This window comes from Eubalaena glacialis, chromosome 10, assembly GCF_028564815.1.
Source record: "Eubalaena glacialis isolate mEubGla1 chromosome 10, mEubGla1.1.hap2.+ XY, whole genome shotgun sequence".
Taxonomy (NCBI): domain Eukaryota; kingdom Metazoa; phylum Chordata; class Mammalia; order Artiodactyla; family Balaenidae; genus Eubalaena; species Eubalaena glacialis.
In genome coordinates this window covers 57,707,274-57,728,686 of record NC_083725.1, presented here as the reverse complement: position 1 = coordinate 57,728,686, position 21,413 = coordinate 57,707,274, and the positions used below count along the sequence as shown (strand labels likewise).

Below are 21,413 nucleotides of genomic sequence, written 5' to 3'. Positions count from 1 at the left end.
AAGGTCATGAAGAACCTAGTGGCAAGACGGGAATAAAGACACAGACCTACTAGAGAATGGACTTGAGGATATGGGGAGGGGGAGGGGTGAGATGTGACAGGGTGAGAGAGTGTCATGGACATACATACACTACCAAATGTAAAATAGATAGCTAGTGGGAAGCAGCCACATAGCACAGGGAGATCAGCTCGGTGCTTTGTGACCACCTAGAGGGGTGGGATAGGGAGGGTGGGAGGGAGGGAGATGCAAGAGGGAAGAGATATGGGAACATATGTATATGTATAACTGATTCACTTTGTTATAAAGCAGAAACTAACACACCATTGTAAAGCAATTATACTTCAATAAAGATGTTTAAAAAAATTAAAAAAATAAAAATAAAATAAAAGCTCTACTCTTAATAACATAGCTGAAGCTTCCAATTTAGAGGAAATGATGCCCAGAGTTGCAGTAAAGACTCTGGAGAAATATTAGCCCAAAAGTTCTTTAGCCTTGCTAGGGAATTTAGATTTTAGGGTTCTTAACATAAAGTATTTCATTTAAAACAAGAAGTCAGATTAATCTGACAATTAAATCATATAATAATTTATTCTAAGGGTTTTTACAAAATACTTTATGAAAATTATACAGACACAGGAAGTACAGTATTATTTAACAATTTACATTCTAATTAAAACTTTGTTGCAAGGCACGTCTGCGACCACTCTCATGCTGCTTTCATATAGTAGAGTTATAAGAAAAACAGAATCTCATATATGCAAGGTTTTTGTTTTATATACGGGCACTCTATTACAAAATACAGGCTTGAGACTTACCTTAGGAGAAAATTAAGCCCAAAACTAAATTCCACCTATGGCCAGTGGGTGGCACCAAAGCACATTTGGGACTTTAACACTGGGAAAAGGGAAAGTTTCTCAAGGCAAAAAATATACGCAGTAAATATAGTCTCATTGCCCTAACATGGAATTCCATTTTCAATAGAGATTACAGAGTAAATAGTTTTCTTATGAACAAATTCTTTATCATCACTGATATTCTGCCTTTTTTTCCCCTCGTAGGAGTATCTTTCAGTCACTCTTCCACAACCAACATTTTTTCAGTTCATGCAAGGGTTTTCAATGATCAAGTGGCATGCCCTCCTAACTGTAGCACAAAACTGTGGTTTGAAACACATGGTGGTGGGACTTCCCTGGTGGTCCAGTGGGTAAGACTCCACGCTTCCAGTACAGGGGGTGTGGGTTCAATCCCTGGTCGGGGAATTAAGATCCGACAAGCCTTGTGGCATGGCCAAAAAATGAAAAAAAAAAAAAGAAAGAAAGAAACACATGATGGCAAATTGGAAAACTTTGTTCATTAACAACACTCCACATTTAATTATTTTTGGCAGCTTTTTCTTTGAAGCAGCAGCAATGGTTTGATTTTCTTAACTTTCTCAAACATCTTCTTTAATGTTGGAGTCACAAACATGTTACATATTTTGTTATCATTTAAGTCTCTTGGGACTTGTAACTGAAGAAGTACATGCAGGTTGACTTTAACATGCTGTGTAGCATTTGTTATGTCAATAGATAGAAGGTGAGGATCTCTGTCTACATAGTAAGATTTTTAAGATCAGATTCCACCTGTTTAGTAGTTTTCAGTGGAGGAGTCAGTGGACTTTGGGTTCACTTGGAAATCTTGGCAATCAACAGCATTCTGAGAGGCAGGGTTGCTTCAATCCAAGTGTTGGGCGAATTTACCATCTTTTCCCAGAGAACAACTTCCTCTGAAGTAGAGTCCATCCAATCCACTTCAGTACCATAGCTTTTCCCTGGAAAAAAAGGGAAGCTTTGCATTTAGAAAGGAATAGCTCATTGGGAAAAACTGAGTCATTCCCTAATTATAATCACCAATGGAGACAGCTAGGAAGAGTTTTAACATCACCAGGAGGGCAGAGAAAGAACTGTTTAACCATCTGAGATATCCAATAATGGGACCCACCACAATTGGGATTATTCTCATTACTCTCAGAGTAATGATTTCTCTTCACATCCATATAAAAGGTAGATGAGAATCTGTCAGGTGCATAAGGGGATAGTAGGGAGGATTCCAGCATTGGGTTGGAAGTGACAGTAGGTGATCTCTAGGGAAGTGCAGTTACAGCTTTAGTGTCTAACAGACTCAATTTTGAATCTTGGCTCTGCCACTTATTAGCTCTGTTTCTTAATTTCTTGGAACATCAGTTTCTCTGGGGATAACATTAGAAACAACTCATAGAACTGCTGTGAGGATTAAATGAAATAATGCAAATAAAGCACTTAGTACAGTGATCAGTGCTCCATAAATATTAGTTACTATTATTATGCAAAGCACACTTTTAGCCATGAAGGGCCATAAATGTTTTTTCAGGAAAGAGTAGTGATGAAGGCTTTTCTGGTTTCCCCCACAATAACTTAAGCTCTGTGTGGACAGACATTGCATCCTGTTAATCTTTGTATCCAGAGTCCTTGGCACACAGCCCGACATTCCTTCACTCATTCATTCCATTATACTTAACAGAAACAATATCTGTTTTCATTAGGAAGAAGCAAAACAACAAACCAACCAATCTCTAGTGTCTCCAGAAGCATTTGACTCATGGAGAATTAAAAATGTAACAAATGTTACCTGTTCCAAAGCCAATCCGAAGACCTCCCAAAAACTGGTTGCTTAATTTGTAATGGTCCCAGACAGTAAGCTCGACACAGGCTTCCGTCAGGTCCTCGGGCCTGAACCCATCATACACCATGGTGTGGTTGAAGACAGGGTTGGTGGTTTTCCCCACAGCTCTCGTCTTCTGGCGACTTTTCCTACTTGTATCTGGAAGGATGGTACTACAAAAGGAAATATTATTGTGAGAGCATTTTAATAAGACAGTAAACTCATGCTTTCAGTGTGCTTCAGCTGCTGAGGATTGGCGAGAGGAAATGGAAGAAAAAAAGAGTGTAGAGACATGGTGATGGTGATGGCGATGGTGGGGCATCCTGCTGGAAAGACTCTCTGCACCAGAGTGGACCACACTTTCTTGGAATCCTGACTCTGCCACTTAGTGGCTGTGTAGTGTAGGAAATTGACTTAACCTCTTAGACACTTGCTTCCTCATCTATAAAATGGGAATGGTGATGCCTACCTCAAAAGGTTAATATTAGAATTACATATTAAGCAAACAACTTAGTTCAGTACCTGCACTTAGTGTTTACTATGTAGCAATTGTTTGAGGATTCCTCTAAAATCTCTTCCTGATTATCTGTGATAGCCTAAGAAATCAGTCTTGTACAGAACTGAAAAAGAAGAGAAACCTCTCCAATTTGCTAGATTTGACTTTGGGAATAAATTATATTACATATTTGCAATTATTTATATTTACTTTATGGTAATAATTGAAATTAATTTAACCTACCATGCCTCTTGTGAAGGCAAGAAGGGCCGGGACTAGTCTTGGAATGGGAGACTGACCTGAGCTGAAAAACTTATCAGTTGACATCTATGAAGAATACGTATAGGGAAAATCATAAATAAGGTCATATAAACTTAAATAGCTACAACTGGTCCTCTGGTAGAATCTATATAGACAAAATTAGTCAGAGAGAGTCAGGACGGCACAATAATATCTGTTTAGTTTTTATTTACTAGATGCCAAGCATTTATATTACAACAGAGAAAAAGGTTGCAACTTAAAAACCCAAATTGTCTTCAGCTCTTATGAGCTAATTATTAGTATGGGTCTATTTAGCAAATAACTTCCCAGGTATTTACAGACTGATGCAAAAGGCCTTTTGCAAATGGGCCACAAAACAGATGCTCCACAAAGGATCCAAGAGGTGTGGCATCACCATTAGCCATTTCATAAACTCTTTAGTATTGAATATTGTCCTCATCAGCAGATGTACCTCCTAGAAGACATTACGTATCTGAGTATGTCATCTCTGGTTTCCATTGTATATATTCCCTCTTACCTTTATGATTTTAAAACTAAATGAAGTACTTCCCTGGTGGTGCAGTGGTTAAGAATCGCCTGCCAATGCAGGGGACACAGGACACGGGTTCAATCCCTGGTCCGGGAAGATCCCACATGCTGTGGAACAACTAAGCCCGTGCACCACAACTACTGAGCCTGTGCTCTAGAGCCCGCGAGCCACAACTACTGAGCCTGCGTGCCACAACTACTGAGGTCCATGCGCCTAGAGCCCGCGCTCTGCAACAAGAGAAGCCACGGCAATGAGAAGCCCGTGCACCACAACGAAGAGTAGGCCCCGCTCGCCGCAACTAGAGAAAGCCCACACGTAGCAGCGAAGACCCAATGCAGCCAAAAATAAATAAATAAATAAATAAATTTATTTAAAAAAAACCAAAAAGCAAAAAACTAAATGAAGCCTTGGAGGGGGTTCATGTCAAAGATCCCTCTAGCTCAAGTCGCCATTGTCTCAAGTTATTTCATTTATACTACGAATGATGACTTTCAGCATCACAGATACAGAAAAGTAAAACCAAACAGCAAAGGCCAGGCTATTGTAGAACTGAGGGAGGAGAGTTATCAATGCTGTTACCATTTAACAAAAGAATTTAGATGGTTGCCCCTTAGCAGTGGTAGATCAAGGCATTCCTTCACCCAGATGTGCACTTCTCCAGTTGTAGGAAGCTTTTTACCTGTAACAGAAAAAAGAGAGAGAAAATGAAATTCCACTGCCATTCCTCTCTTGGCAGTACTGCATCCAAAGATGCCAACCTAAAAATGGTCTGACATAGTGACGCTAGCTAGTGCTTGATCATATGATCCTAATTGATTGTATCTATTCTTAACTATATCTTTCATAGTCTGGCTGTACTGAGCTCGGATAGCTCTATGAAAATAATTTAATTGATTCCAAGTACAGAGTATTACATCATTCTTTTTGGGTTTTGCTTGACTCAATGAGATCAATTATAGATATTAGGTATGTGAATCATCCATTTACAGTTATATTCAAAACTACTTGGTGAAATGCATATACCTTTCAAATATTAATACCAATATCAATCGGTGCTGACAGGAGGCATTTTAAACATATTTGAGTATAGAGTAACCAAAACAGGTACTGGTTAAGGTACAGTCACTCTTCTTGTTAAAAGGAGTTACAAATTTTATAGGACTATTGTATAGACACACATAAGAGCCAGTATTATAGACAGGGAATTACTGAGAAGTTGGCTTAGTCTGAAGTTGTTGTCTAGGTTGGGTGCACATGGATAGAGGAATACTACCGCATATTTCTGGATAGGTGGACCCAATCAGTCAACCAACCAGTATTTAATGAGCATCTATTATGTGCTCAGCCCTATGCTAGGAATGTTATTGGACATACAAGGAATACAGGAAATCTATGTCCTTGGGAGATGTTTACAGTTAAGCTAGAGAGAGAAATACAATAAAAACTATAAAAATATAAGAATGAAATGCAAAGTTATTACTGTAATGTTCTAGAAGATGATGTGATCAGTGAGGTAAAAACATTCAGGAAAAGCTTTAGGGAGGAGACGGGACTTCATCTAAGACTTGGATAGGCTACTGAAAGCACCTGAGTTTGCAACCCCTGATTTCAGTCCTAACATTCATATAGATTCTTAAGGAGGACAACTTGGGGAACTGTGTGGGAAATGAGAGGGGGGTTAGCACTCATTTCCTGACAGCCTCTTGCTCCTTAACTGTGCTGGAGAACTGAGGCCCTAACATCAAGGATGCAATTAAAAATTTTGAAGAAAAAGCTTTCTCCCCTAATGAGACCTTGAGCGTAGAGGACAAATGAGCTCTAATTTCTTAGGGGCTTCATATGAATTCTCCCAATTCCCACCTATGGGGGAAAACACACACCAGTTCCATTTGTATCACAGCACTATACAGGAAAGGCCATTCACGCTGTGCAGATACAAACTTTTGGGAGAGTGAGGTAAAAGTTAAAACAAGGGCTGTAAGCTGGACTGAAAAAAAAAAATGAGAATTTTTCTCATAAAAACAGAAAATAGAATAGTGGTTACCAGGAAGGGGAACCTGGAGGGAAGGGGAAGAAGGGAGCTGTGGTTTAATGGGTATAGAGTTTCAGATATACAAGATGAAAAAGTCCAGAGATCTGCTTCACAACATTGTAAATATACTTAACACTACTAATGGTACACTTAAAAATGGCTAAGAAAAATTTTATGCTATGTGTTTTTACCACAATTAAAAAAAAAGAAAATTTTGTAGTTTACAACTGTGGATTGACTCATTCGGTCTATACGATTACTAAATTAGTAAGTTTATTTAGGGCTTCACCTTTGAAAAACTCACAGAACTCAAAGAAATCCTTGAAGAGGGGAGGCATAAGGTAAGGACATAAATCTGGACAGAAAATCACTACATACCAGGCATTGGCTCTGGGACATACTGGAGAGCTAACTTCATTTCACCTCTGTTTTCTGCTTCAAAGGCAACTGGTGCCGTCTGGAAAATGAAGGAATGTCAGCAGGTATGAGACACATCATTTACCCTGTTTGTTGGTGCTCTGTTACGGGACCATATCTGCCTCATTTCTCAGATTAGGTATCACTCATGAGTGCCCTGGATTAAAATTTCCCTCCCCATCAGAGCTAGACTGTTGCTTTTATATCTGAGAAAGCTATACTGTGTATCTTTGCGGGGTACCCAGAAAACATTTCAAGGTCTTTAGTTCAGAGAAATCAGAATGGCTTCCTTGGAGACAGGAGAGGTGTTCTGGGATGCTTTGGTTTTTATAAAAACACATACATTTTGTCAGTCATTCAGCCAGCACATAAAACAACTTATTTGTATTCTCTTTCTTTGAAGGAGTAAGACGATTCGGGGGTGGGGGGCAGGGCGGGGGACAAATATTACATTTTCAAAGCTGCATTAACCTAATTATTTTAGACCAAATGAGGAGATGCCTGTAAGAATAACAAAGACTGAACAATAATTTTAAAACATATCTGTTATAAGAGAGAGAGAGTTCTACTTTCAAATTCTGGTCTTTTAGAGCCTTATTTCCAAAACATGGCTACATGTCAGAAACACAAGGGAATTTAGTTAAAAATGAGATGCTTTTGACAACTTCTGAAGAATTCTCATCTAGCAAGTCTTGGGTAGACCTAGAAATAAGTGCTTCAGGTGATTCTGATGTGATATTTTGGAACCATTTCTTAAGTGGAACTGTTTTATTGTGTAGATACTTAATAATAGTTTGTATTAATTGTATGTATCACTTGCAGCTATGATGGACTAGCTGGGATCACACCAACCCTCACGATGAGGATAAAAAAAAAATTGGATTAAAAGAATCTATTTGAAGGTGATGAAGAATTATTACAATAGACAGGACTCAAATGGACCAGATGTTGGAGCCTGACATTCTCTGCTTTCCACTTTGAGGCATTAGCTGATTTTCGAGTAGTGCCAACTGAGAGCACAACAAGCCTAGCAGAAAGAGACTAAGAAGCTGAGCAGGGCTTCTCACAGTGCTGGGGAGGCAAAAACTGGCCAGCTAAGGAGAGATGGTCTCAGAAAATACTCTAGACCAGTAGTTCTCAAAGTATGGTCTCCAGGCCAGCAGCATCAGCAATGCCTGGGAATTTGTTAGAAATGCATATTCTTGGGCCAGATCTTACCAAACCAGAAATCCTTGGAACAGGGCCAGAAATCTATGTTTTAGTAAGTCCTTCAGGTGAATTGGATACATGCTAAAATTTGAGAACTACTACCTAGGTTTTCAGTTGCAACCCATGAAAGACCACAGCCTAGGAATATGGGCAAAGAAAGACTAGATCAGACCATGTGAAAGCTGAACCCCAGCTTCTAGTCAGTTCATTACCAGACTAGATTAAGGCGGTGTGTCCTTACTGTGTGTGTCAGATGCAAAAGTAAACCCTCTCAAATTATCCCTAGAATTTTTCATATGCAATGTCCAGCATGCGATAAAAAATGAACAGGCATATCAGAACAAAGGACCAAATGACCAAACTAAGATAAAAAATTAGATAAGAGAGACTCACAAATGTTTAAGATATTGGCGTTTTCAGATACACACTTTAAATAACTTTGATTAATAAATTCATAAAGATAATGTGAAGATGGAGAATTTTAGCAGAGAAATGGAATCTATAAAAAAGAATGAAATGAAAATATAAATCTGAAAAGTATAATTGAGGACCTGTAGATGGGTGTAACAGCAGATTAGACACAGCAGATAAGAAAATTATTGAACTAAAAGATAGGTTAGCAAAAAGTAGCCAGCCCAAAGAATAGAGAAAAAAAAAAAAGAATAGAAAATATAGAAAAGAGCATAAGAAACATATGGGACAGAGTGAAAAGACATAATAATCCCAAACTATGGATAAGCATTCTGAATGAAAATGCAATTTTACAGCAGCTCTCTCCTGTATCCTAGGCCCCAAACCAACCAACCAACAAACCAAACAAAAAACTCTGCACTTACCTTCCGCTTTAGAGGGTACCACTTCAATTGTTTATTCTGTTTGTTATCCCAGTCCCAAGTTTCCAAATCAAGTTCCACTTCCCCTAGAAAACTATTGCGCTTAAATGTATCTCGATGCCAAACAGACAGGTTCAGTTTCTGTGTCTTTAAGATTTGCCTGTCGATTTTATACTGCAGTTCAAAGAAGGAAATTAAAGTGGTAAATAATATTATTTTATGCCAAAGTTATGACATAGAGATGAAGAAAAAAGTCATCTGGGTAGATCAGATTTTCTCATCTGTTAGGTTTCAAGTCTCAAGAATATTGCAAAGTCATCTTATTCTAAGTGTCTTGTTTCAAAGAGCTCAAATTCATCTTTCACAAAAGCTCATTTTTCTTTCCCTCTCTGGAAAAGCAAATGATGGCTCAAATATCATAGCCGGTAATAGCTCTCTAAAAACAAAAGCCAATTATTCAATTTTTACTGGATGTTTTTAGTTCTAACTAGATATAACATAAATCAAATTCAGTCTAAAAATACAAATGAAGTTTAATCCAATGGTCTGTTGTCTACCTAAGGACAAAGTATTTTTTTAAATAGACTTTATTTTTTAGAGCAGTTCTAGATTCACACAAAATTGAAAGTACAGAAGAGTTCCCATATATCACCTGTCCCATATACATACAACCTCTCCCACCATTATCCTTCAAGGACAAGATTATTTTTCAAGAAAAGATCAACCTGGTTTTTTTGGCATCCTAATAGTTTTAATCTAAAATGTAGTCAATCCTTGATTATATATAATCATGGAAGGGATAATAGTCTTTCTAATCTAAAAATAATCTCTACTTGGCTTTATGATATACTACTTGACTGTCCATTTTGGTTGTAGCAGACTTGCCTTTCTCTGAGTTTACCATTTAAACTAGCTGGCTTTTCCTGAGTATAGGGTTGAAGTAGCTGACCTAGAAATAGCTAGGGTGCTGAGGTATATCATAGTCAAATCATAATTAAAAACTTGCTACAGAAAATTCACCCATGGATGACTGAGGGTTAATTTAATGCTGCTCCTTTTCTCAGAGGATAACCAAATACTTGGACAGAATTTTCAGAAAGAGGGAATGAATAAAACTTCTCATATTTGTAGTTTTAAATAATCTGTTACTCATGACTAAGGCAGCATAATAAAGTTTGAAGGAAAAAGGAATATGGGCATTTGAGCCAGGTATATTCTTCATTCATCTATCCATCCATCTATCCTTCCATCTATAAACATTTTTTAAGTACCTATACCAGACACTGTGCTAAGAGTCAGCATTTACTAAGTGTCTAATGCATACCAATTACTTCATACATATTGGTAGGTAGGTACTATTCTTATCTCCCTTTTGCAGATCTGAAGTGCAGATGGGTTAAATCATTTGCGTTAAGGGTACGCAGTTTACAAGCAACACAGAGTTGGTCCCTACCCTCATGGAACTTACAATTAAACCAGTAGTTAAAGTGCTGAATGTTAACACAGCCTATTGTAAAACAAGGAGACTGAGGCAGCAGACAGCAGGGAAACTTAGGGGTTAAGGACAGCTTCTCATAGGAAGAGGCATTTCAGGCTGTGGGAAGTAGTTATGGACAGAATGTGGGGAAGAATATCCCAGTCTGAAGGAACAGAAAGTCCCAGCAGTGTGAGAAAATGTAGTTCCTCCAAAAGAACAGAAAGGAATCAGGGTGACCTGAAGAAAGACTATGAAAGTGGAACGATGAGACTGGAGCTCAGGTTATCAAGGGAGTGGTGTGTGTGTTAAGATGGGTGTACTTGACCCTAAGGATAATGGGAATCCTCAAATATTTTAAGCAAAGAAATAACATGATCAGAATTAGGTTTTTATAAGATTGTTTTGGCGGCAATGCTCAACTTTATCAGCTGTGTATCCTTGAGCAAGTTCCTTTATTTCTCTAAGCTTCATTTGCCTGATCTGTGAGACACATATAATACTATCCCCCTGGCAGGGTATGGAGGGCATGCATGAGATAATGCATACAACAGTCATGGTGTATCATCTCATACAAAGCAGATTCTCAGAAAATGGTTATTCATTTCCTTCTCTCTTGGTGACTGACTTCCTCTGTAGAGATACTACCCAAGATGACATGGCCTTTTAAATGCATAGGTAACCATTTAGGATTTTCCTAGATAGAGAGGTCATAGATACCCGCAGTATCTCATTATACACAGGATTCAACGTTTTCTTCGCTACAAGCGTTTTCTTCTTGCCCATTTTGCCCTTGTCTGGTAACAGATAAGTCTTTACATATCTAAAAAGAGAATTGAACAGACAAGAAGGTCAGAGAAAATAAAAGTGATGTGTCTACCTCCACTTTTAAAAATGCATTGGAAATTGATAGAAATAATTATTTCATGACACTAGGAAAAGCAGTATGTAATAAATGCTCTCACCAACACCTTCACACTTAAGCTTTTAAAGTGATTTCAGTGGAATTGATAATTTGATATTGTTTTGAAGATTTTTAAGGGATATTTCCTGAATTCCTTTCTTCCTTTGACCTTAACTAATGTGGGGCAAGGGGAAGACGACAGACCTCTAACGTGATGCTTAATTCTATTGGCTAGTTTCCTATTAAGAAAAGGCTTTGATGCTTGCAGAATTAAAAAAGCTTTCGTGACTGTCTTTTGAAAAAAAATAATCTGGTACATACCTAATCAAGCCATATGAATGTTAAAAAAAGAAGAAGAAGAAAAAGAAAAGAAACGAAAAGGCTATTAAGCCCAGTTCCTTTTAGGATTGGGTTTATGCTAGCAAAATAATTAAGAATCAGACTTCTGCATAGGGATAAGTAGGGAATACCATTCAACTTTGTAACTAAACTGAAATGCAATTAAACCTGTGATTTCAAAGATGAATTGGTAATTCCCCCTAAAGTTCTATAGAATATGATTTAAATATGGAAACTACCTTATTCTAGAATCTTAACTATTTCTGCACCATAGAGCATTATAAAGTATGTCCCACGTGTCCCTAATCTTAGAGAAAGTTTGGAAGTGTGTGGAGAGAGATTGGGGCTCAATCCATCATTCCTCATTTTGCTGCTAAATTTATGTAAACAGTCGCTTATCTTCTCTGTCCCTTGTTTCCTTATCTGTAAAAAGAAGGAATCAGGACAAAATGACCTCAAAGGTCCCTTCCAACTTGAAAAGTTTAGTGCTTCTCTGATATTTTTATAATCTAGTAGGTTTGGCGCATGAATCTATAAAGTAAACAGCATTTCCCCCCAACTTTTTTTCCCAAACATTCCTTTTAACACAGTCACACACATACCCTCCCTTCAATTACTTTCTTTCCTTCCCAATTTCTACAAGATTAAGAGTAACTAAGAGAAAATAGTGACTCCAAAATGTACTTACGGGTCCGAACGCTGTTTTTTAATATCTGCTGCTGCTAAGTCTTTACACTGGGCCACAAAGACATGCAACTCCTTCAGTGAGTCCACGTAGTCGATTGCAAACTGAATATTTCCCTTCACTTCCAGATTGCCAAAGTCTCCACTATAAACACTCATCACACTGCCGCTCACCTGAAAGCGTCGGAAACAGGCAGTGTTTGTCTCTATCTCATTCTTGAACCCAACACAAGGATCATGGATGTAATCTTTGCTTGCCATTATTTCTCTAGTTTGCATATAAAAGCAGTTAATTTAATATGGCATCAAAAAAGCATACCAACACAGACAACCTGACATGATATACATGACATGATGACTAGTGTTTAACAAAAATTGCTTCTAAGAGACATAGATGAAAAGTGAAATGCAAAGGTTTTTAGATGCTGACTCATTTCAAAGCAGGGTGATTTTATGGTAGGGGGCATTCAGAGTTCCATTTTTAGGCATGCTTAGAATTTAAAGTGTTAAAGAAAGAGGATGTGAGAAACCCCAGGCACACAAATCACAGTGACACATTGCTCTATCAAATTTCCAAGGCACTAAAAAGGAATTTTACTATGTTACCCATCCACTGAATCTAAGAAAATGCTTACTGAGCCATACACTTTTAGAGGTCAGTAAGGGCAGAAAATGGATGATTGATGAAGGAAGTCTAAAGCCTTCCCAAGGTCACACATTTGATTGTCATCAGCAGAAATTCAATTTAAATAGATTTTTTAACAAAGAGTTTGAAAAATGCAAGGCTAGTAAGAATTTAAGCACAGATTTATCATTTGTTTAGCATACCTAGTGAGATATGTGCATGTGTATATATATCAGAGATATTTGGATAAGTGTATGTGGACATACTTACATATATATTTCTACATACATCTTACATGCACACACAAAACTACCTCACTTTATGAAAGTTCTGTGTAAAGTCAAATTCTCTAAATCAAATCTGAGCAACTACACTTAGGGAGTTTTCCTTTGAAAACTCCATTCTGAATCCCTCTATGGGGCAAAGAATCGCCTCTCCTATTCTTTTATGTGAATCAGTACTTTCATTCATCAGAATAAAAGTCTTGATAAAAGAGAGGTACAATTCTATACCTGCACACAGTATATAAAAGCATATCAGATATAAGCATACTTTGTGATAGCTACCCAATTTGTTGCACAGAAAAATTTAGTGGTTCATCTTGTTGGTAATTAAGGTTTATTTTTTAAGTACTTACATCCAAAAAACCATATTTATTTATTTTGGATATGAACTCTCTTGTGATTAAAACAGAGAAAAAGGAAGATTTAGCTAGCCAGAAGCCAACTGTGGGTTAGAGAAAAAGCTCTCATGCCCCTGGAATCTGAGAAATACAACAAAAGGCCCTTTTACAGTAGCAGGAGCATGGGGGAGCAAGGTTCGCAGAAGCAGAGGGATATTAACATGAAGCCTTTGTTTACATACAGAAGACAAGGACGTCATGCCAGAGGAGCTGCTAAGATTGGTTAAAGAGCTCGGGCTCTTCTTGTGTCTGCTGAGCTGGTAACTGCCTTCTGATGCTGTATCTGTTTCTCTGTCATCACTCTACAAAACATCATACAATATATACAAAATTTAAATTCAGAATGAGTCAAGATCAAAATCTGTTTAGATAAAGATAATATCTTGGTATCCCACTGATCTATGACATTTTCCAAGGTCAAAGTGCTAACTGCCAAGGAATGGTATTCAAGATGGGGTGGGTGGTCTGCCTTGGCCCTCATCTTAGGAGGACAGCAGTGGTTAGGTACTGAAATAACAAAGTGATTTTTTTCACCTACAAGGTGTGGCCCCAAGGTGCATTCTCTTAATATTATACATTTATATTGCTTGGAAAACTTTATTGATACATAAGAGAAATTAACTTTACCTAGGCAATAAATGGTCTAACATTTACTATCAAATCATAAAATGTCATGCCTAATTCCTCTCGTTAACATAGGCTTAACTTCCCTAAAAATCAATAGTGTCTCATTTTACTTGAGACACTATTAAACTAGGGAAAACAAATGCTAATCTGATCCGTGTTTCAAGTTTTTTACACATATGTATATACGTGTGTATATATAATTTTAAACCACCTCTTAGGTATTTCTGTAGTGTTATTGTGCTTATCTTTTGTGTTGCTATAGGGAAGTATATTGATTTGTACATTCTGCCCACATTAGATTTTAACAAATTAAAAAAAAAATAGCAACAAGATACTTATTTTAAATATGTCCCAGGAAATATTTACCTGGGTCAAGAAAGAAAAGTGAAAATAATAAATTTTATTATATTTAGATCTATAGTTTATTAGATGGTAGCTTTAAGAATTTATGCTTCAGAATGAGTTCCTTTGGGGGTTAGAGAGTTTATGGAGCAGTTCAGTGGCTCCTGGGGTTAGGGAAACACCTTTATGGAGGAGTGATTAGTTCATGCCAACATATTGCAGGGCCCATGCAATTACATGTCAATATAACAGATGCCAATCCTAACGCAGATTAAGAAAAGGGTTAAAAAATTATGATTTATATGGATGAGAAAAGAATCCTTACTCAAGGGTGAAAAAAAACTATACATTTTTAATGTCTCTATTATCATACTCCCTTGCCACATGCTTACAGACCATTTCCCCCTATCATAGCCGTAATACATTCTACCTGGTACATCAGATCATTAGTGATTATTGGAAGGATAGGACCTTGTCTTGATGACCTGGAACACTGATTTTCATAAAGTTGGTACTCAACAAATGTGACTGACACTAAGCCTTAAAGGGACAGTGGACAAAGAAGCAATGCCTGATTTCATCCCACTTCCTTTAACATTCAGTCCAACCCCAGGTACTTTGAAAGGTAAAATGATACAGCTTAATTTGGCATCTCTGATGTACAAACTCAAACAATTTGGACTGTCTTTTGTGTGGAGCAGTGAGGCAGCAGGTTAAAACTGAAGGGAGGAGAAAAATTAAAAATCAGGCCAATCAGGTATCATTGGCCTCCCAAATTATTAGACGGTTCACTCATATGACCAACCAAGACCAAAGCATATCTACAAAGGTATAAAACCATAGGAACTCCGTGAGGTGCCTATGCTGGCTTCCAGCTAATGAGTTAGTTTCAAAGAATGAGTGATTCTTTCCAAAGGAACTGTAATGTGGGCTCTTAAGCATATGCAAGGGCTGAATACTTGCAGATACAGTTCATCTAAGGCTCAAGAGTAGACAGAACGGTGCCCAGGCGGTAGGGGAGGAGGGATGTAATTTATATATTGTCCAGAGCTTTCCTTACATTCCATCTACTAAGAGAACACTTAAGGATGAAGCTTTTATTTCGCCATTAAAAATCAGACCAAAACTGCAAACGGGAACAGCTAACATTAAGGTACTCTGTGTCAGCACTGTGCTATGTGTTTTCCCTGCATTATCTCACTGACTTCTCACAATCTAATGAGGTAGGTACTAGGGAAGCTAAGGAAATTGTCCATAATCACGTAGCAAATTAGTAGCATAGCCAGAACTGGGAGTGCCTAACCTCAAAGCTCAGGCTCCTAACTACCTGGCTGCAAGAACATGGAATCTTAGTTAAGGACCTGAGTTCAAATCCTAGATCTACTTTTTAGTAGCTGTTGGATTTGGGGAAAGTTACTTAACCTCTGTGAGGCTCTTTCTTCTTTTATAAAATGGAGAAATTTGTACCTACCACATTTTGTTTGTGAGAGTTAGACATCAGAGTGAATATCAAGTGCCTGGTACTTACTAGGTACTAAATGAATAATAGGTAATAGTCATGTTCTTACTTGAGACAGTAGGTATAGTAGTTAATAGCATGGGGGTCAGATCTGGGCTCCAGTGCTGGTTTAACCCCTTTCTAGCTGAGTGAGGTTACCTTACCTCTCTTACTCTCAGTTTCCTCATCTGTAATATCTGGGGATAATGATGGTGCCCACCTCCCAGGGTTAATGGAGGATTAAATGAGATAATGTACATAAAGTGCTTACCCCCAGTTGATATCGATAAAGTTTGCTATGTCATTGTTACTTTACTATTTTAACATATGCTTTCAAGCTAGTCATGCTACCTAGACTAAGCTTTCACAAATCAACTGTACTCTAAACTACAGAGGAGCTCATGCCAACATTTTTCTGCTGGATTTCTTATTTTGTACCCACTTTGAAACAAAAGTCACATTCCCAAATCTATGCACTTTGACTTCACCACCAATAAGAGTTACTGTATGAGTCAAATGAGATGTGCCTTGCCTTGTTCCAGGACTAACAACACTACCTCTATTGACATGAGAGGCGAAGGTCAGTCCTGCTGACCTCTTCAGTCTCTGCTATGGCTGAATACAGACACACCAACCTTGGCATAGCAAATCCACCTATTTGGTTCCATTTTTCGGAAGGTACAAAAGACAAACTTGCCTCATCTTGGAGAAATGCTGGAACAGACTTGCTCATCCTTTTGAGTTTGTCAGGGTGGGAAAACTGATTATCAGGTTGTGAAGGCACTGTGGAAACTAAACAGTAGCATTTCCATTCAAAATTATCCTCACAGTTGTCAGACAAACATAAGGCATAAGTTGAAAACACACTTTTCTTTCGTCTATGAACAGAGATGTTTTTGTAAATTGGTTAAAGGCATAGTAGTTCACATGCACAGGACCATAAGGTAAGCAACATGCAATTATAGAGAGAGAACTAGCAAGGAGTTGAACCAAATAGAAAACAAAAATTTAAAAACCACTAGGTTTACTGGACTGCAGGACTGGATTTGAATTATACTGAAACCTACTACCAATGTGAATTGGTTTTAACTTATATTTTTTCACATTAGAGCTTTGAACCACAGGATCTGTACTTTATTGGTTCATCTCCTTGAGATATATTACATTTTGAACATGCTGCAGGCTGAAAAACTATTTCATCAGATAGCAAGGATCTTTGTACACAACTCAATCATAAAAGTTTTCTGGCTATTGAGTGTCTAAAAGGAGGTTGGTTTCTTTAGTGATTGTTGGGATTACCTGCAAGAGTGTTTCGCCCTCAGAAAGCCGTGAAAAACTACAATTTCAAAACTAATTATTTTTTGAAAATAGAAATTATTTAGATACCTGTCAATTCAGAGAGTTTTCAATAGAGATATCCCAAGGCCAAGTTTGAATGATTCAATTTAAGATACTCTAAGAATTTACTATGAAAATGTAGCATATGGTTTCTTTCTGATACAGTAGGTATATGTGTGGAAGTCACAATAAGATGATGAATTCGCTTCCTCATTTGTGTAACTCTAGTTAGAAAACTTTCTTCTTCTTTGCCTAAGAATGACAATGTCTAAGCTTTTCTTATGGTGAATCAGAGCTTCTATATTGAATGGCTTAATATTTTTCAAGGCACTTAGAACAGTGTCTGGCACATATTAGGCCTTATGTAAATATTTGCTAAACAAATAAACATTATCAGATAGGAAATCTTTAAATTATCTTTTCAATGTGATATAAATATACTGACTTGACTTTCTCATTGAAAGAGATACTAGGAAAACATAAATAAAAATCAAATTGTCAAAAAAATTGTCAAATTGTCAAAATTGTCAAATTGTCAAAAAAAATCAAAATAATTGTTATTATTTCTGCATATAACTCAAAAGGCTCAAATTTAGTCCTGAGCATTAGCTAAATTCATCTTTAGTTAAAAGAAATCTAATGAAGGAAGACAGAAACTTGAACTACACATATTAAATATTTGCTTATTCACATAATAGTTCTCACCTAGCTTTAGGCTCACAAATGCATCAAAATACATTTATGGTGTCTCACAAGATGATACCTACTTTAATTACTTCCCATTAAACAATAACACATGTGTGTGTGTATTCAGGTGACTTATACTGAAGCAGTATAAGATGAGATCCCGCAAGGGCACAATGTAGCCCAATGAGTATGCAAAACTTTTTTAACATAACACTACTCCCTATTATTTTCAAAAGTATATATCTGTTACTCAAATGTAGTCAGTTTTACATTTATTGGGCTTTAGTTATTGGTGTTTTGATCATGCATTTCATTTTGTCTTGTGGTAAGAATACACTCTTTACTAGAGAAAAGGAATAACCCCAGCCCAGACATTAAGAGTCATCTTGGAAAATATCACAAAAAAGAGAAATTAATTTACCCAGAATTTAGCACACGATTAGCCTATTTCCCTTGACCAATAACTAAGCTAAGTAGGAGGTCACATATGAAGACACAGACATATAGGCATACATTGTCTATGCCTATTTTTGTTTTCACTCCTCAAGTTAAATGTTGAACAAAACACAGAAAGATAAACTAGGATGCCCAAACTTAAGTATCCAGTTGCCAGTTCAAAAGCAACTGGAAAGGCCTCTTTACCCAACACCCCTGAGGGACAGAAGTCTTGTTTCCTCTGCAGCAGCCGGACAGAGAACACACACCAAGGGCTGAAGCCTGGATTGCCTTCTTTCCTAGGTGGTTCTTAAGAATTTGTCAGGTCATGTGCCAAAGCTCAGCTCCTTCATCTCCAGCAGGAGAACGTCATGAGCCAAGTTTCAGATTTCAGATGAGATGTCACGGCTTTCAAGCATCAGCATTTCTCTACCTAATGGCTCCTTCCTTTGGCTGCTCTTCTCTTTAAGAATCATCAGCACATCCAAAGACTGCTGGGAAACTGTTATTAAAAATTCTGTGGACTCCTGAGGGCAGGTGTGTGTATCATTATCTTCAACCCTCCAGTGCCTAGGATTATGAAACCACCTGAAACAGGGACGTCAAGAAGACACACACGCATATCTGCATGCTTTGCTAGCCTCCACAAAAACCTTTTTAATGCACTATTTGTACTCAAGACAATAGTCACAGTTAAGAACAGCAGTCTTAAGATTGAACAGAAAATGGTGAATAATCATTATCTTTTCTTCATGGTAGATATTAATTAGTTGATGCATATTAGCTACCACAAGTGTACATACATTTCTTTCTTTTTTTAAATTGAAATATAGTTGACATACAATATTATGTTGTGTACTAATAACTTGACATTTGCATATAAAATGATCACCATAAGTCTAGTAACCATCTGTCCCCATACAAAGTTATTACAATATTATTGGCCATATTCCTTATGCTGTATATTACATCCCCACAGCTTTTTTATTTTATAACTTAACCTTTTAAGGTTAAGTTATAAAATAAACTTAACCTTTTCCCACCCACCATGCCCCCCAGCAACCATCTGTTTGTTCTCTGTATCTTTGAGTCTGTGTTTTGTTTTGTTTTGTTTTTTTAGATTCCACATATAAGTGAGATCATATGGTATTTGTCTTTCTCTGACTTATTTCACTTAGCATAATATCCTCTAGATCCATCCATGTTGTCATATACATTTATGACTTGAGATTCAGATGTTCACTTGCTTTATATATTGAACTATACTATTTGAGTTTAGTTTTGAACCTCAGAGCTTAAACCCTACGCATTATAAAATTTGCTCCTATAGATAATGTAGAGAGGCATATATGACCATACTACATACTAATTGTCAAAGTACAGTCCTTTCTTAGGTCCAGATACATTATAAATTGCTTCATGTCTATAGCCTTGCGTAAAGGCCATAAGAGATCCAATACTCCAGACCATACTGCAACATAAAAGCCAAGTGATATTAGAAGGTGCCAACTTCATTTTAAGTAAAGACTCAAAGAGCAGAGAGACTGGCAAAAGCATAATAGTACTCAGCAATAACGTGTGTATATATAATACATATACATATGTATACATAAAAATTTTAAACATATATAACTATCCCTCAGTGGAATCATGAATTAATCTTTCAACACAGATAGTAGTAAAATATTTTTAATAAAACCCTTGTCAGAATGAAATAGTTTTGTAAGCTGCAAGAGTTTAGTATAATAATAAATGCTATGTTATTAATGGGGTTAGTTATTTCAGTACATTTAACACCATGTAGAGTGGCAACATTTAGTCATTTGTGAGAAAGATCCTGCTACTCACTTCCTGGAATGCATTCATTTGTATCTGGTTCCTGATCTGCTTTTTGATCTACTCAGAAGAGCAACATTGAGAATAAATACCATTTTAACAGAAAGATGAAAGAGACATGAAAATAAAGCTCAAATGTCAGTTTCACAACTAAGACTGCAGAATACATCTGACAGTTTTTCAGCTTGCTTTCCTCCATTCCCCAGTGCAATTCTTCATTAGCCTCTTTGAGGTCTCCTGTTCAACTAAATATCCAACATCCAGCACAGGAGATGTGCAGTGTCTTTCCTCTCACTCAATAAGCCACAGCATGGAAAATGGAACGAGCACTGTACTAGGAGTAGTGAAGCTGAGATGCCCGTCCCCACCCTCCCACAGACTGACTAGCTACAAGAGCTTAGACAGATCACCTAATTTCTCTGAGCTTTTCTTAGCTGTAAAATGAAGATAAAAATCACTGCCCCACTTACTTCAGTGAGGTGGTTGTAAACATAAAATGAGAAAGACAAAACTATTACATAAAAGTAAGGAATGACCTTCGAAGAGCTCTGTTGCTGCATTTTACATGAGAAAGCTCAGTTAATATACATTTTTATCATTATAGTGCAGGCAACTTAGAAAACAAAATTCTAGCATACAAGTATAAATTATATTTATGTTTGCATAAATGCTGAGCCATAAAAATCAGACTCATTTCCATCCCTCCCACCACTATTACCCTATTCATTTTATAACTGAACCAAGTAATACCTGATCCATTGACAAGCTGCAAGACCTTCTGGCTCCTTAAAATTCAGAATCAGTTAATTTCACCCTTGGTCTATACTTAGTTATTTACTTGAGCAGAGGCAGGATCCCCACTCTTGTTCTGGAACCCTTTCCTTTGACCTTAAATCTTTACCAGTTATACCTAGAGAGATCTAAATGCTGAGACTTGAGAATCAAATATAGGAATAACTTAACCCAGGAACCCACTCCACTCTCCCTGCCTTCACAAGGAGTTTTGCAAGTCAGAGTAGCAAAAATCTGCCCATACCCATAGAAATACAATTTCCTATTTTTAGAAACCCTCGCTTCCCTAGGGTCTCTGATGAGATCCTCACAACAGTATCACCAGCAGAAACCTTAAGAATACAAGCAGTATTAAATGCACCAAATCAGAACCATTTTATAATAACTTAGGCACAATTCATCACATAGCGACAAATGACGTTCTTCTATTTCTCTAACAGCTGCATCCCGGTGACTGCCCAAACCATCCCAGAACCTAATACACAGACAGACATGCAAATACATAAAGATATTTACCATCTTCAGCACTACGCACTAATTCTTCTGGCAGATTATCTACTTTTGCTTGATCTGTGCAGGAGAAATTAACAAATGGTTAAAACGACTGACCCTTGGCGAGAAAGAACAGTGAGACTGTCCCTGGAAGCCCCCGGAGTTGGAAGCAATTAGTCAA

General features: G+C 37.3%; 1 protein-coding gene across 11 annotated transcripts in view; it reads right to left on the bottom strand.

The window, feature by feature from the left end:
• Window positions 1-585: 585 nt before the first annotated feature.
• Window positions 586-21,413, bottom strand: part of SYTL2 (synaptotagmin like 2) — a 100,054-nt gene continuing 79,226 nt past the window's right edge. For 5 of the 11 annotated variants that reach the window (XM_061204062.1, XM_061204068.1, XM_061204070.1 and 2 more), the window contains exons 10-20: window positions 21,257-21,310; window positions 19,961-20,008; window positions 16,350-16,444; window positions 13,368-13,487; window positions 11,883-12,052; window positions 10,672-10,774; window positions 8,481-8,651; window positions 6,397-6,475; window positions 4,566-4,665; window positions 2,647-2,852; window positions 586-1,810 (exon numbers count right to left, since the gene is read on the bottom strand). In XM_061204062.1, the coding sequence (XP_061060045.1) occupies window positions 1,665-1,810; window positions 2,647-2,852; window positions 4,566-4,665; window positions 6,397-6,475; window positions 8,481-8,651; window positions 10,672-10,774; window positions 11,883-12,052; window positions 13,368-13,487; window positions 16,350-16,444; window positions 19,961-20,008; window positions 21,257-21,310 (1,292 nt within the window). In that variant the 3' untranslated portion in view covers window positions 586-1,664. The remainder of the gene's footprint in view (window positions 1,811-2,646; window positions 2,853-4,565; window positions 4,666-6,396; window positions 6,476-8,480; window positions 8,652-10,671; window positions 10,775-11,882; window positions 12,053-13,367; window positions 13,488-16,349; window positions 16,445-19,960; window positions 20,009-21,256; window positions 21,311-21,413) is intronic. The other 6 variants (XM_061204066.1, XM_061204072.1, XM_061204065.1 and 3 more) reach the window with 4 other exon arrangements.